The sequence below is a fragment of the Ursus arctos genome, unplaced genomic scaffold, assembly GCF_023065955.2.
Source record: "Ursus arctos isolate Adak ecotype North America unplaced genomic scaffold, UrsArc2.0 scaffold_16, whole genome shotgun sequence".
NCBI lineage: Eukaryota > Metazoa > Chordata > Mammalia > Carnivora > Ursidae > Ursus > Ursus arctos.
In genome coordinates, this window is record NW_026622830.1 from 28,943,730 (window position 1) to 28,956,131 (window position 12,402).

The following is a 12,402-nucleotide window of genomic DNA, read 5'->3' on the forward strand; positions in this document are numbered from 1 at the left end:
ATTGTGTCTTTGCCTGGGTCCCCCACAAAGCAGAACTTTATAGTAAAGCTACGTGCAAATACTTTATTGAAGAGGCAGGAATGAGAGACAGTAAGTGAAACAGGAAGCGCAAGAAGGCATGATCAAGTCGGCCACCATGAAGAGTGATTCCTTAATCCCACAGACTTTGTGAGAACTTCCATATGCTGTGTTTGCAGACTATTGATCTGGGGATGAAAGGGAAAGCAGTTGTCCACTGGTTCTCATCTCTGTTGGTCAAAGTTTGCCTTGAAGAATTTTAAGTCCCTGGTACTTCTGGGTTGTGCGCGCCAAGCAGATTTCTACAGTATCTCGCACTGCAGCATTAGAGAGAAGCCCTGAAGAAGTGCCAGGCTACACCTGTGTGCAGCTGGTTGGAGCCTGGGCAGGCTTGACCTGGACAGCGATGGCTGGATTAAGTGACGTCAGCCTGAGAGGATCTGCAGTTATGCACAGAGATGTTTGATATAAACTGTTTAAAAAAGAGACTGAGGGAGAGAGGGAGAGGGGATGAATCAGGGGAACTTGAATGCTATTGAATTTGGACTGGACATATTTGGTGACATTAGGAATTATTGTTCTGTTGTTAATTTTTTGTATGCCTATGATAACGGTGTTTATGATATTTCTTCAAGGCTTATCTTTTAGAAATCCATACTAAAGTATTTACACATGAAACAATATAATGTCTGAAATAGTCTTCAAAATAATCCAGTTTGTAAGGGAGAGTGGATAGAGGCACAGCTGAAATAAGATTAGCTGTGAGTTATGTGCTGGTTTTAAAAACATCCACTAACATTGATATTCCTCCCTTCAAAAAGCGGAACGTAATTTCTCTCCCCTTGAATGTGGATGGGACTTAGTGACTTACTTCTAACGAATACAATGTGGTGGAAGTGATCTTGTATGTCTTCCAAGACTATGTTATAAAAGTCACTGCAACTGCCACCTTGCTCTCTTTTGGGTCACTTGTTCTGGGGGAAGCCAGCTACCATGCCGTGAGGATGCTTTGGCTGCTCTGTGGAGAGGGCCAAGTGGCAAGAAACAGATGCTTCCTGGCAACACCTTCCTAGCCAGAGGTGAGGGTCACCTTGGAACAGATCTTTAGCCCCAGCTAAGGCTTCAGATGTCTGCAGGTCAGGCCGACAACATGACTGCGACGTCATGACAGATCCCGAGCCAGAACAACCCTAAAGTCCTAAAATCCTGACTCTTAGAAACTGTACAAAATAATAAATGTTTACTACTATTTCAATTTGCTAAGTTTGGGGGTAATTTGTTACACAGCAGTGGTCAAGTAAGTTAATAATTGTTGAAGTTGGGTGTTGAGGTCATTGTACTATCCTATTTTTGTGCATGTTTGAGATTTTCCATGATAAAAATTAAATACTGAGTTCCTATATTACATTTTCATATAAATCCTTTCCAAGTGGATCAAAGACTATCTGTAAAAAGCAAAAATTCCTAGTAAATTATCCTCTTTGTTATCTCAAGGTAGGAAAGGACTTTTTAAAACCAGACACGAAAAGTATAGGCTATTGGAAAAGACTGATAAGTTCATATACATTAAAGATAAGAACTACTTATTGGATGATAACATAAAGAAAGTGAAAAGATAAACCACAATCTGGGAAGTGATATTTGTTACACATATAATGAAGAAGACTAGTATCTGAATATATAAGTGACTCCTACAAATCCATAAGAAAAAGATAAGCCATCCAATAGAAAAATGGGCAAAGGATATGAATGCTCAATTCACAGAGGGGGAGACCTGAATGACCAATAAACAAATAAAAGACTGATCAACCAGTATCTGAATCTCTGTGTTGGTCCCCACAGTAATTAACACTCCCTCTCCTAGCTGCCCTGGAGTTGATAGCTGACTGGAGTTGATATATAAATACCTTCAAATACTCTAGCCTTCTTGCCTCTCTGAGGCATGTGTCCTATTCCACTTCCCAGAGTTTCCCCTGTGGAATTCCCCTGTGGAATTGTTCACACTAGTCACTGGCTTGGTAACACAACTCTGTATTATTGACTGCCTTCCCTTCCCTGTCTCTCTTCCCTACTCCGCTACCAGTCCCTGGGATTACATACCACATTAACCTTGAATTCTTGCCTCGGGGCTTTCTTCTCGGGGAACCTAAACTGATAAGAGTGTTCAAGCTTCCTTGACAGTATCAGACAGAGTCTGAGCCCTTGCAATTCTGTGGGAACTTTACACATGAAAAAAAGCTACAGCCTTGAAATGCACAGTGGAGAAAGGGGCCTGATGGCTTCAAGCCATCCCTAAGGATGTGCGGCCCAGACCATGGCCATAGGTATACACTTCAAAGCTGCCCCAAGCCCAGGACTCTTGCAGGTCTGCTTTCTTTCTGTCCTCTTTGAACCTTGTCCATAATCAATGCCCTCGGCCCTAACTTGCTGAGGTTCATAGCTAAACTCTCTCTGTTGCTTGAGTCATTTTTGATATGCTGATCTGGCTTTAGACTGTTTAACTTGGTAAACACTGCAATCTAGGTCACAGGTCAGGTTTTTGGTGAGCTGGTTCTGTACACATGGTTATCTGCCACCCCTCCCCCACACTGGGGTTCTGGCCATGGTCATAGTACAAGTGAACACAAGAACCACTTCCTCGTAATGAAGGCTGCATTGCTGCCAGTGGCTTCTCAGATGATGGGAGTTGGTGCCAGTGGCTTGGCAGCAACATGAGATGGGGACCTCTGTGTGGGCATCAGAAACCTTGATCACAACACTGGCAACAGTCTGTGTCAGTGCCTTGGGCAAGCACTAGGAATAGAGATGGTGCTTCTGGCTGCACCAGAACAGTGAGCTTTGATGGGAATCCGCTTAGAGAGGAGTTGGCTTCTCTATGAGCCAAAGCAGGAAACAAGGAAATGGATATCCTCCGTGGGTTTGCCATATTGTCTCTGTGGTAATAACTCTTCTGTTATGGTATTGGGTATGTGTAGGGGGACTTCCAAATCCTTGTGGCCTATATTAATTACCTATTGTTGTGAGACAAAGTGCCCCCAAATTTGGTAGCCTACAACAATTTATTATCCTCACAGTTTTTGTGGGTCAGAAATTCAAAAACAGCTTGACTAGACAAGTCTGGCTCAGTGTCTTTTGTGAGGTCTCAGTTGAAATGTTCGCCAGGACGGCCATCATCTGAAGCCTTGATGGGCCAAAGGATCCATTTCCAAGTTGACTTACATACATGTTTGGTAAGCATGTGCTAGTTCTTGGTGGCAGGCCCCATTTCCTCCCCACCTGTGTCTGTAAACGGGCTGTTCAAGTGTCCTCATGACATGATGGCTGGTTTCCTCCAAAGCAAGTGAAGAGAGAGGGAGAGGGAAGAGAGGGAGAGGGGGAGGAAGAGAGAGAGGGAGAAGGAGGAGCTATCCTTCGCATGACCTAGCCTCAGAAGTCACGTAACATAATTCTACCACATCTTATTTGTTAGAAGAGAGTCACTAAGTCTGACCTCTATTTTACAGAGAGGAATTAAACTCTAACTTTTAATGAGAATATCAAAGAATTTGTGGCCTTTTTTTTTTAAAGCACCATATTGCTTCTACTTTAATAGCTAACTGTAACTTGGATTATAAGGTCTTTACCAGCTTCTATTTCTGACTAACTCTATTTTTCTATTCTTTCCTTATGTAAGCAGTAAGGTTTAAATCATCAGTTGGGGATATAGTATGGTCAACTTCTATTTCTTCAATTAATAATTAGAACACTTATCTGTTCTTTAATACCTCTCTTTTCTAGTGAATTACCCTAGAAACCTGGGGCTTATTCAGTCTAAAGTGGCCACTCCAACTTCCAAGTCAGCTGAGCCAGGGTTGTACAGTTAGTTCACTTGTGAAAAGTAAGACATCAAGAGAGGGCACTAATTGAGAAGCTGTCCTACTCGTCTCCAGGGAGGTGGTGTGAAGAAATACTGCCAGGTTTTGTGGCCACAAAAGTGCATTGCTCAGATCTCCTGCTGCGGGGTGTGTAATTGACTAGAAGCCCAGCTGCTGCCCCTCTGGTTCCACCACTGCATCTGTGCTGGTGCAGGCCCATTGCTGAGACATGCAGGGCTACTCCAACTGGCAACTTTGGCTCTGGCACTCCCCTTTGGCCTGGACAAGCCTTTCTCGGAACTGCGCCACAGTCTGAGACTCCTCTTAACCAATCTTTCCTTCCCCCTTACCCTTACAGCTGTCAGATTTTTCTTTCAGTGTGAATCTTCTCCTTGCTTTTTCCTCTCTCCTTCCTCTATCGCTCTCAGATGTTTCTCCTAGTAAGTCTCTCGCAGGTCTGTTGGACATTCGTAGATCTCCCAGGCATACATAGCGCTGGAGTTGGTTCCCACTGGTTTGGGAGAGCAGAGTCTGTGTGCCTTCCCGATTCCGCATTCAGTGAAATCATGTTGGTAGCCTGAAATAGGCCATGGTGGGAGTATTTACACCACAGAAATCAACAAATGCTGCACATGAGGGTGTTTTCCAAAACCCCAGGGAGCTGGCTGATAAACATTTATCAGCACACCTCTGGTGTATACCCAACAGAAATGTGTATGTATGCTCACAAAGAGACCTATACTGGAATCCTAGGCTGTTCATAGCATCATTAATCACAGTTGCCTCAGACTGGAAACTGCCCAAATGTTCATCAGCAGTAGGACAGAAAAATATACTGTCATATTATGGCATATATACATTTAATCAATGGAATATAAAAATAACAAATTACTTACTATACACAACAATATGGATGAATTTCACAAACATAATGCTGAATGAAAGAATCTAGACACAAAAGACTCCATCCTGTAGCATTCCCTTTATATAAAGTGAAAAGCTGGCAAAACGAATCCATAATGTAAGAAGTTAGAAGAGTGGCTCCTTCATGGAGGTGGTGACTAGGAGGGTCCAAGAGGGATCCTATGATCTATTCTTTGACCCGGGCCCTAGTCACATGAGTATGTTACCTTAAAAAATTCATTGAGCTATATATGGATGATCAATTCACTTTCCTTTATATATGTTATACTTCATCAGAGTTTATACAAAATTATATATAATGAGATGTTCCATAAAGGCAGTGATTTTTAAAAAAATAACTAAAAATTTTGAGGGCTCTGGGTGGCTCAGTTGGTTCAGTGTCTGATTCTTGATTTTGGCTCAGGTCATGAGCTCAGGGTTGTGAGACTGAGCCCTGCATTGGGCTCCACGCTGGTTGTGGAGCCTGCTTAAGATTCTCTTTCTCCCTCTCCCTCTGCCCCTCCTACATTCAATGTGGGGTTCGAACTTACAACCCCAAGATCAAGAGTTGCATGCTCTACCAACTGAACTGGTCCCGCACCCCTGAGTAATATTTTATTGTATATATACACCATGTTTTGTTTATCTGTTCATCTGTTGATGGACATTAAGGTTGCTTCCACCTCTTGGCTATTGCGAATAATGCTACAGTGAATAGGAGTGTACAAATATCTCTTCAAGATCCTGCTTTCAATTATTTTGGATATATATCCACAAGTGGTATTGCTGGATCATATGATAACTCTTTTTTTTAAGTGCGCTCCACACCCAGCGTGGAGCTTGATCTTATGACCCGGAGATCAAGAGTTGCATGCTCTCCCAACTGAGTCAGCCAGGCATCCCATGATAATTCTATTTTTAACGTTTGGAACTGCTAAACTGTTTTCCACAGTGCACTACCATTCCCACTAATACGCAACAGTTCCAATTTCTCCATATTCTTGCCATTTGTTATTTTCTGTTTTGTTTCTTCACACTCATCCTAATGAGTGTGAAGAAAGGCAGAGATTTTTATATGCTTTTTCACTGCTGCCTCCCCAGAGCCTAGATCAGTCTCTGGCATATAGTAACTGCTCAATAAATATTAGTTGCAGAAGTGAATGAATTGAATGAGTTGACAATCTGTATAGGGTTGTATAGTAGGCTGAACAGTGGCTCTCCAAAAGATATGTCCATTTCTTAATCCCCAGGACCTGTGAATATTATCATATTTGGGAAAAGGGTATTTGTAGATGTAATTAATTAAGGATCCTGAGATGAGAAGATCATCCTAAATTATCCAGATGGGCCCTAAATCCAATGACAAGTGTCCTTATAAGAGATACACACAGGAGAAGACAATATAGAGAGGGCAATGTGATGACAAAAGCAGAGACTAGAGTGATGTGGCCACAAGCCAAGGAGGCCAAGAAATGCCAACTTCCATCAGAAGCTGGAACAGGCAGAGAAGGATTCTCCCCTAGAGTTTCCAGAGGGAATGCAGCCCTGTTGACACTCTGATTTTGGGCTTCTTGTCTCCAGGAGCATGAGAGAATAAATCCCTTTTTTTTTCCCACTGAGTTTATGGTAATTTGTTACAGCAGTCACAGGAAACTTAGGAAGGCCAGTTGTCTTTTAATTCTATTACTGTTTTCATAATATCTCATCTACGCACAGAGGAAAACTTTTCGTTCTCTCCTGTAGAAATTTGAGGGAGAGGGCATGCATCCAAATCATCTAACAGAAATTTCAAGTTCTCTGCTTTTAAATTGGTGATCTCCTCCCAAGACTGGGTCTTGTCCTTCACGTTGATATCAAGGCCACTTCCTATATTTGTGGGGCTTGCCTATGAAGGTCACTAGGAGCTCTGCCAACAGCTAAGAGGGCTAACCCTGTGCTCCTAGATCAAGGATCCCTGTTTTCCTGTAGAGCCTGCAAGCACTGTTGGGATTTTGTATTTGTAAGTTGATCTATCCTTCACAAGGAAGCTGCTACCCAATGGAGCTTCCTTCCTACCTAAAACCTTCCCAGCTGTGTTTGTTCCAAACCCTCAGGATCAACCTTTTTCACAAGCAATATAGTGCCTTATACATTAGGTAAGATCCTGACATCTATAATCAGGGAATTGCTTTGTTCCATGTAGACTAAAAGTATAAGAAGATCTTTGACATACGAAAAAATGTTGATGTTTGAAGTAGCGCAGAGTGAGGTCCCATGATACTCAGGGAAGGTCAGACAGTTGACTCTTACCAGGACAGCATTCATCCTTGCAATCAAGTGCTCAATAAATATCCATTGTATATGGTAGACTGATGCCTCTCCCTAATTTCCTTGATCAGATCCTTCTTACAGCTGTGAGTGCTGGCTCGCTGCTAAATGAGATATGTATACAAAACACTCTCTTGCCTCAAGGTGGAATCAACTCTATGATATAATCCATGTCCCAAGGCTCTCCATAGGATCAGGCTGAAGCTTGACTCCAGATAAGACCACATTCTGGCTTAGCTCCCTTCCCTGTTCTGTCCTGCTTCCTTCATTGCCTTTCTCCAGAGAGCACTCTCATAAAAAATTATGTACTCAAATCCTGTTTCAGGCTCTGCTTCTAAGGAAACTGACCTAAGACAATGCATGAGTAAAAGCCAAAAAATTGTAAATCCAGCCATGTCCCTGACCTGGAGACAAGGCAAAGATATAGAAAATGATGACACGAAATCAGAGAGAGCAAAGGGCCACATGACCAGAAAGAATGCCTTTCTTGAGTAAAAAAAAAAAAAAAAAAAAAGAGCGGTGGTAACTTCAAACCATCCTAGTGGATACAAACCTCCTTAGCCATACAGTTACAGCAGTTCCAGTAATTCTTTGCCATTGGAATTCTTTGCTATTGCCATTAAAATTTCCAGGTGGTAGTGGCCACTTGAAAGGCCTAGTGGAGAAAAAGATGGCGTGGGATTTCAGGTAGAACAGCCACAGAGTGTTGGTGATAAGGTGTGAGGAGTCCAACAGACATGCTTCTGGAGCTGCAATGATGCTTTTCGTGAGGAAGGACCAGATGATAATATCATAACTCGCTGTGTGTTATACAGAGATGACTCCTTGTACATTATATGTGTATATAATATTATACAGCCATTCCTTTTTTTAAGATTTTATTTTTAAGTGATCTCTACACCCAACATGGGGCTCGAACTTACAACCCTGAGATTAGAAGTTGTATACTCTACCGACTGAGCCAGCCAGGTACCCCTACACAGCCATTCTTAATCAAGTCTACCTCACAAGACTTATTCTTGTCTTTGGAGGAAGCCAGATACAGAGTATTTTGGTAATCTATTACGGTCCCCAAACAGACTGTCCCCAAACTTAGTGGCTTAAAGAAGTGCACTTCTTTATTTTGCTCATTTATCTGCAGTTTGGGGTGGGTTCAGCAGAGATGACGCTCCTCTGCTTCATTTGTGTCTGCAGCTGTAACAGGGAAGACCTGAATGGCTGGGGTCTGGAATGGCTGGGGCTGGCTTCCTTGTAGTACAGCAGTCTCCAAGTGGCTGGGCTTCTTTTATGGCAGCTGGATTTCCTCAAAGCAAGTGGCAAACGTTCTTGGATCTAGACTCAGAAGTTTCAGTATATCAGTTCCATCACGGCCTATTGGTTCAGCAAACACTTAAGACCAGCCCAGATTCAAGGAATGGGGGAAATTAGTCCCTATCTCTACATGGAAGGAGTGCAAAACAATTTACAGGCATTTTTTTTTAAAGAGAGGGAGAAAGAGGAGGTGGGGAGGGGGAGGGGGAGAGGAAGAGGGAGAGAGAGAGAGAGAGAATCTGGGCATGGAGCCCGATGCAGAGTTCTATCTCACAGCCTTGAGATCATGACCTGAGCCAAAATCAAAAGTCAGACACTTAACTGACTGAGCCACCCAGGTGCCTCAAAAGGTGCATCTGGTGCCGAAGAGGGACTCGAATCAGCCATCTTTAATCCACTACGTAGAAGTATAAAGTGCAGGGGACTCTTTGACAACAACAGCAAAGGAGAAAGAAGATAGCAATGTTTCCCTTCACAGGCCAAGGTAAGCTTTTGCTTGTTTTTTAAGGCAAGATAATTTGAGCAAAACATGGCTAAGGAAAGAGAACCAGAGAAGGGAGATTAAAGAAGAAAGAAAACATTTGCTGCAGCAAGGTTCTAAGGCAGACATATTGCTGCTCTGTGGATGCGAACTGTTTTCTGTTATCCCTGAGTATTGGTAAAATTATGTGAAACTTCACGGTCTGGGTTCAGTTTTGCTGTGGGGAATGAAAGAAAAGGTTGGTTCCACTTCTGGCCTAGAGGAGTAGAGGAAGCAGTGCCTTCTGAGGCCAGACCATGGCTTCATGTAAGTCACCTCTTCCATCTGACTGGGTCCTTGCCAGAGGGTGGGGCCATGTCTTCCATTTCCCTACTTCATCCTACATGGCCCTTGTAGGACACTGTAGCCAAAACCACCTGCAAACCAGAATGCCATTGGTAGGGCCTACGCCAAACAATATGTTTCACATAGGAATAGGAAGGATGTGTACATGGAGAGTTGGGGGTGAGGTTGGGGTGCTGCTAAGCTTCACCAGGTTTGAAGTGTCTGCACAGTCGGTCAGGACCTGGGCATGAATGTGGGGGTATATCCTAGAATCAGAACTCTGCACTCTAAGGTAAAGCTGAAAGTCTCCACAGGTATATGAGGGGATTTCTTTGTTTCCCAGGGACCGCAGGGTGCTCGAACTCTGAGGTAACTGACACAGGAATATTCCTCACAACACAAGGCTAGTGTCAGACAATGTTCTGGTTATCTGTTGCTGAGTAACAAACCGCTCTAAAACTTAGAGGCTTAAGCCAGCAAACAATTTATCATTTCTCAGGATTTTGGAAAAGGCACAGTAGGAAAGACTTACCTCTATTTTAGGTAATGAGGAATAGCTCAGATGGCTGGAACAACCTAGATGGCTTCTCCCCTCAATGACTGGTCCCTCAGCTGAGTTAGGTTCATCAGGTTCATGTGTCTGGGACCTCAGTTCTTGGTGATAACTGGGTCCTTACTTTTCTTCCATGTAGTCTCAGGGCCTTTCCCTCTCCACGTGGTCTCTGTGCGTCATCTTTCTACAGCAAGGCGGAAGAAGGGGAGCAGCTCAGGATTATCAAGGTTACCAGGTATTCTCAAAGCTCATATCTGTAATTGGCACAGTCACTTCTGCCACATTCTTCTATTGGTTAAAACGAGTCACAGGTCCAGTCCAGGTTCCAGGGTCGACAACCACGTAAGGTTGTACTGTGAGGAGGCAAGCTTCAGCGGGGCCACCAAAGTAACAAACTACCTGACAAGAACGGCTCTAGGAGCAGATGTGTGTGGGCTGAGGGTGCTCCAATTCCTAATTTTATGCTGGCTTCTCTTTAGAGATGTTTGAGAACAAATAGTGGGGAGTAAGGTAACTCAAAACTTCCTCCACAGAATTAAAAGGGGGGGGGGGGGGCGTCTGGTCGGCCATTGCATCAGCCTGAATCAAGAAAGGCCGGGCTGTGTGTGTCTCCACTCAGTCTATCAGGCATTTATTGCGCATGGGTTCTTAACACACGTGTTACTTCGTTATCCCTACTTTACAGAGGAGGCAGCGAAGGCTGGAACACAGCGCTCCTTCTACAGTACCGCACACCACGGTACACACCACGATGAAGCCTCCTAGGCCCCTTCTGCCCCGCAGGTAGAGTGGGTGGAGCCGGGGTCTCCGGGAGGGCAGTACTCAGCGCGGCCGGCTTGCCTAGCAGAGCGGACGGCTCCCAGGCAGCCAACGGGAAGAGGACGCCTCAGGGATGCTAACCTGTTACCGCCGGGCCGCGCGAAGGGCGAAAGCTGGACTGCTAAGGCGCCCTGAAGCCGAGGCAGGAACGATCTCAAGAACCTGCAGACCCAGGGCCTGAGACCCGCCTCCAGGGCCGCCCGTGCGGGAGGAGGGCCCGCGCGCCGCGCCCCGCCCACGCACGCACGCATCGCTCCGCCTGCCGCGCAGCTCTGGCCCCGCCCCCAGGATTGACCGCCCGAGCCACCGTCCGCACAGCCCCGCCCCGCACGGCCAGGCAAAGCGGAGCCGGCCGTGCGGTGTGTATGTGTTCGCGGGGCGCCGTCTCAGCCCCGGGAAGATGGTGGCGGCGGCGGCGACTCAGGCGAGGCTGAGGAGGAGGACGGCGGCGACGACAGCGCCTGCGGGCAGGAACGGCGGGCAGCTCCAGGACTGGGACACGACCCGGGCTGGGAGGCCGGGGCTGGGGGCCGGGCTGCGCCTCCCGCGGCGACGGCTGCTGCTGCTGCTGCTGCTGCTGCTCCCGCCGCTGCTGCTGCTGCCCTGGGCGGCTGAGGCCGCGGCGGCGGCGGCAGCAGTGTCGGGCTCAGCCGCAGCCGAGGCCAAGGAATGTGACCGACCCTGTGTCAACGGCGGCCGCTGCAACCCTGGCACCGGCCAGTGCGTCTGCCCCGCTGGCTGGGTGGGCGAGCAATGCCAGCACTGCGGGGGCCGCTTCAGGTGAGTGGGGGGTGGTGTTGGAAGGTCGGGCCCAGAGGGAGGCTGAGGCTATGGGGCACACGAGATGATTCCAAGCCGGAGGCAGATGCCGGACAGAAAGTGGGGAGGGTAGGGCCGCCCCACTGTGTTTGAGGACCATTTGGTTCCGAGGAGATCATCGTCTCTGGCGTAGGGTCTTGTACTGGAAGATGAAAAGATTCGAGGCAAGGGTGGAGGGCACCCCAGAGAGGTTTGGGTGCGGCGGGTGCAGGAGAAGAAAGCTCAGGGTCCCAAAGAGTATCAAAGCCAATCCCTGAAACGGGTCCTCTTTCGGATTAACGAGGTATACGAGAAAAGATGAGAGAGCTAGTCTTACTTAAACACTTCCTTTTAACATCCTCTTGTTCCCTAGGGCCTGATGAGTTCCCCTACTCATTGGAGATGTAGGGTACTCAGAAGAAACAGGGCCCTGGAAGTAATTTGTTGGCTGAAGATGGAAGGGAAAGGTTAAGATTGTGAGATATCAGAGAGAGAAGAATCAGTGGTTGTTGGCTAGAGGAAAGTGAGGAAACTAGCCTTTTTGAAGCTCACTAGAGGTGGCTGATCGGAACAGGGTGGAGAGGGCATAGAAGGAGGTTCCTGTTTGCCCTGGTTTCTGGAGAATATGGAGTTCTGAGTTGGCCTGGTTCGGGACAGTACCTCCTGGAGAGATCATTAAGTCATTAATTAATAGTCATCTATTCTTTGCTTCAGTTGTGGAAGGATTTCCAGGTAATACACGTGAGCAAATAGATTAGCCAGACTTTGGCCTAATCCACATGGAGTTTGGAATACAGCAAGAGAAAGATAGGTATACAAATGACCCTAGTAATTAGGACTACAGAGTCGTTCATACCTTTGGCAGATTTTACTAAACATTTTTGATGTTAGCTGTAGAGGAGTGGGGAGATACCGAGACCCAGACAGACAGGGTCCCTCCTGTCAGGGATCTTACATTCTGGGCAAGGGGAGACAGGCAGTTAGTAAGTAAATAAGCAAATAAATAAAGAAATAAATGAAAAAGATAATTTCAG

The 12,402-nt window shown here is 45.9% G+C and overlaps 2 protein-coding genes across 5 annotated transcripts in view; one reads left to right on the forward strand and one right to left on the reverse strand.

Annotated features, from left to right (window-relative positions):
* The window catches only part of DNAAF9 (dynein axonemal assembly factor 9), a 166,574-nt gene extending 155,765 nt beyond the window's left edge, over nucleotides 1-10,809 (reverse strand). Inside the window, exons 1-2 of one of the 2 annotated variants that reach the window (XM_048222196.2) lie at nucleotides 10,652-10,809; nucleotides 9,731-9,935 (exon numbers count right to left, since the gene is read on the reverse strand). The gene's annotated coding sequence lies outside the window, so the exon portion shown is untranslated. The other variant, XM_057312636.1, reaches the window with a different exon arrangement.
* Nucleotides 10,810-10,876: 67 nt separating this feature from the next.
* Nucleotides 10,877-12,402, forward strand: part of ATRN (attractin) — a 146,710-nt gene continuing 145,184 nt past the window's right edge. For 2 of the 3 annotated variants that reach the window (XM_026503085.4, XM_026503086.4), the window contains exon 1: nucleotides 10,878-11,350. In XM_026503085.4, the coding sequence (XP_026358870.3) occupies nucleotides 10,971-11,350 (380 nt within the window). In that variant the 5' untranslated portion in view covers nucleotides 10,878-10,970. Of the gene's footprint in view, nucleotides 11,351-12,402 lie in introns of all 3 variants that reach the window. The other variant, XM_057312635.1, reaches the window with a different exon arrangement.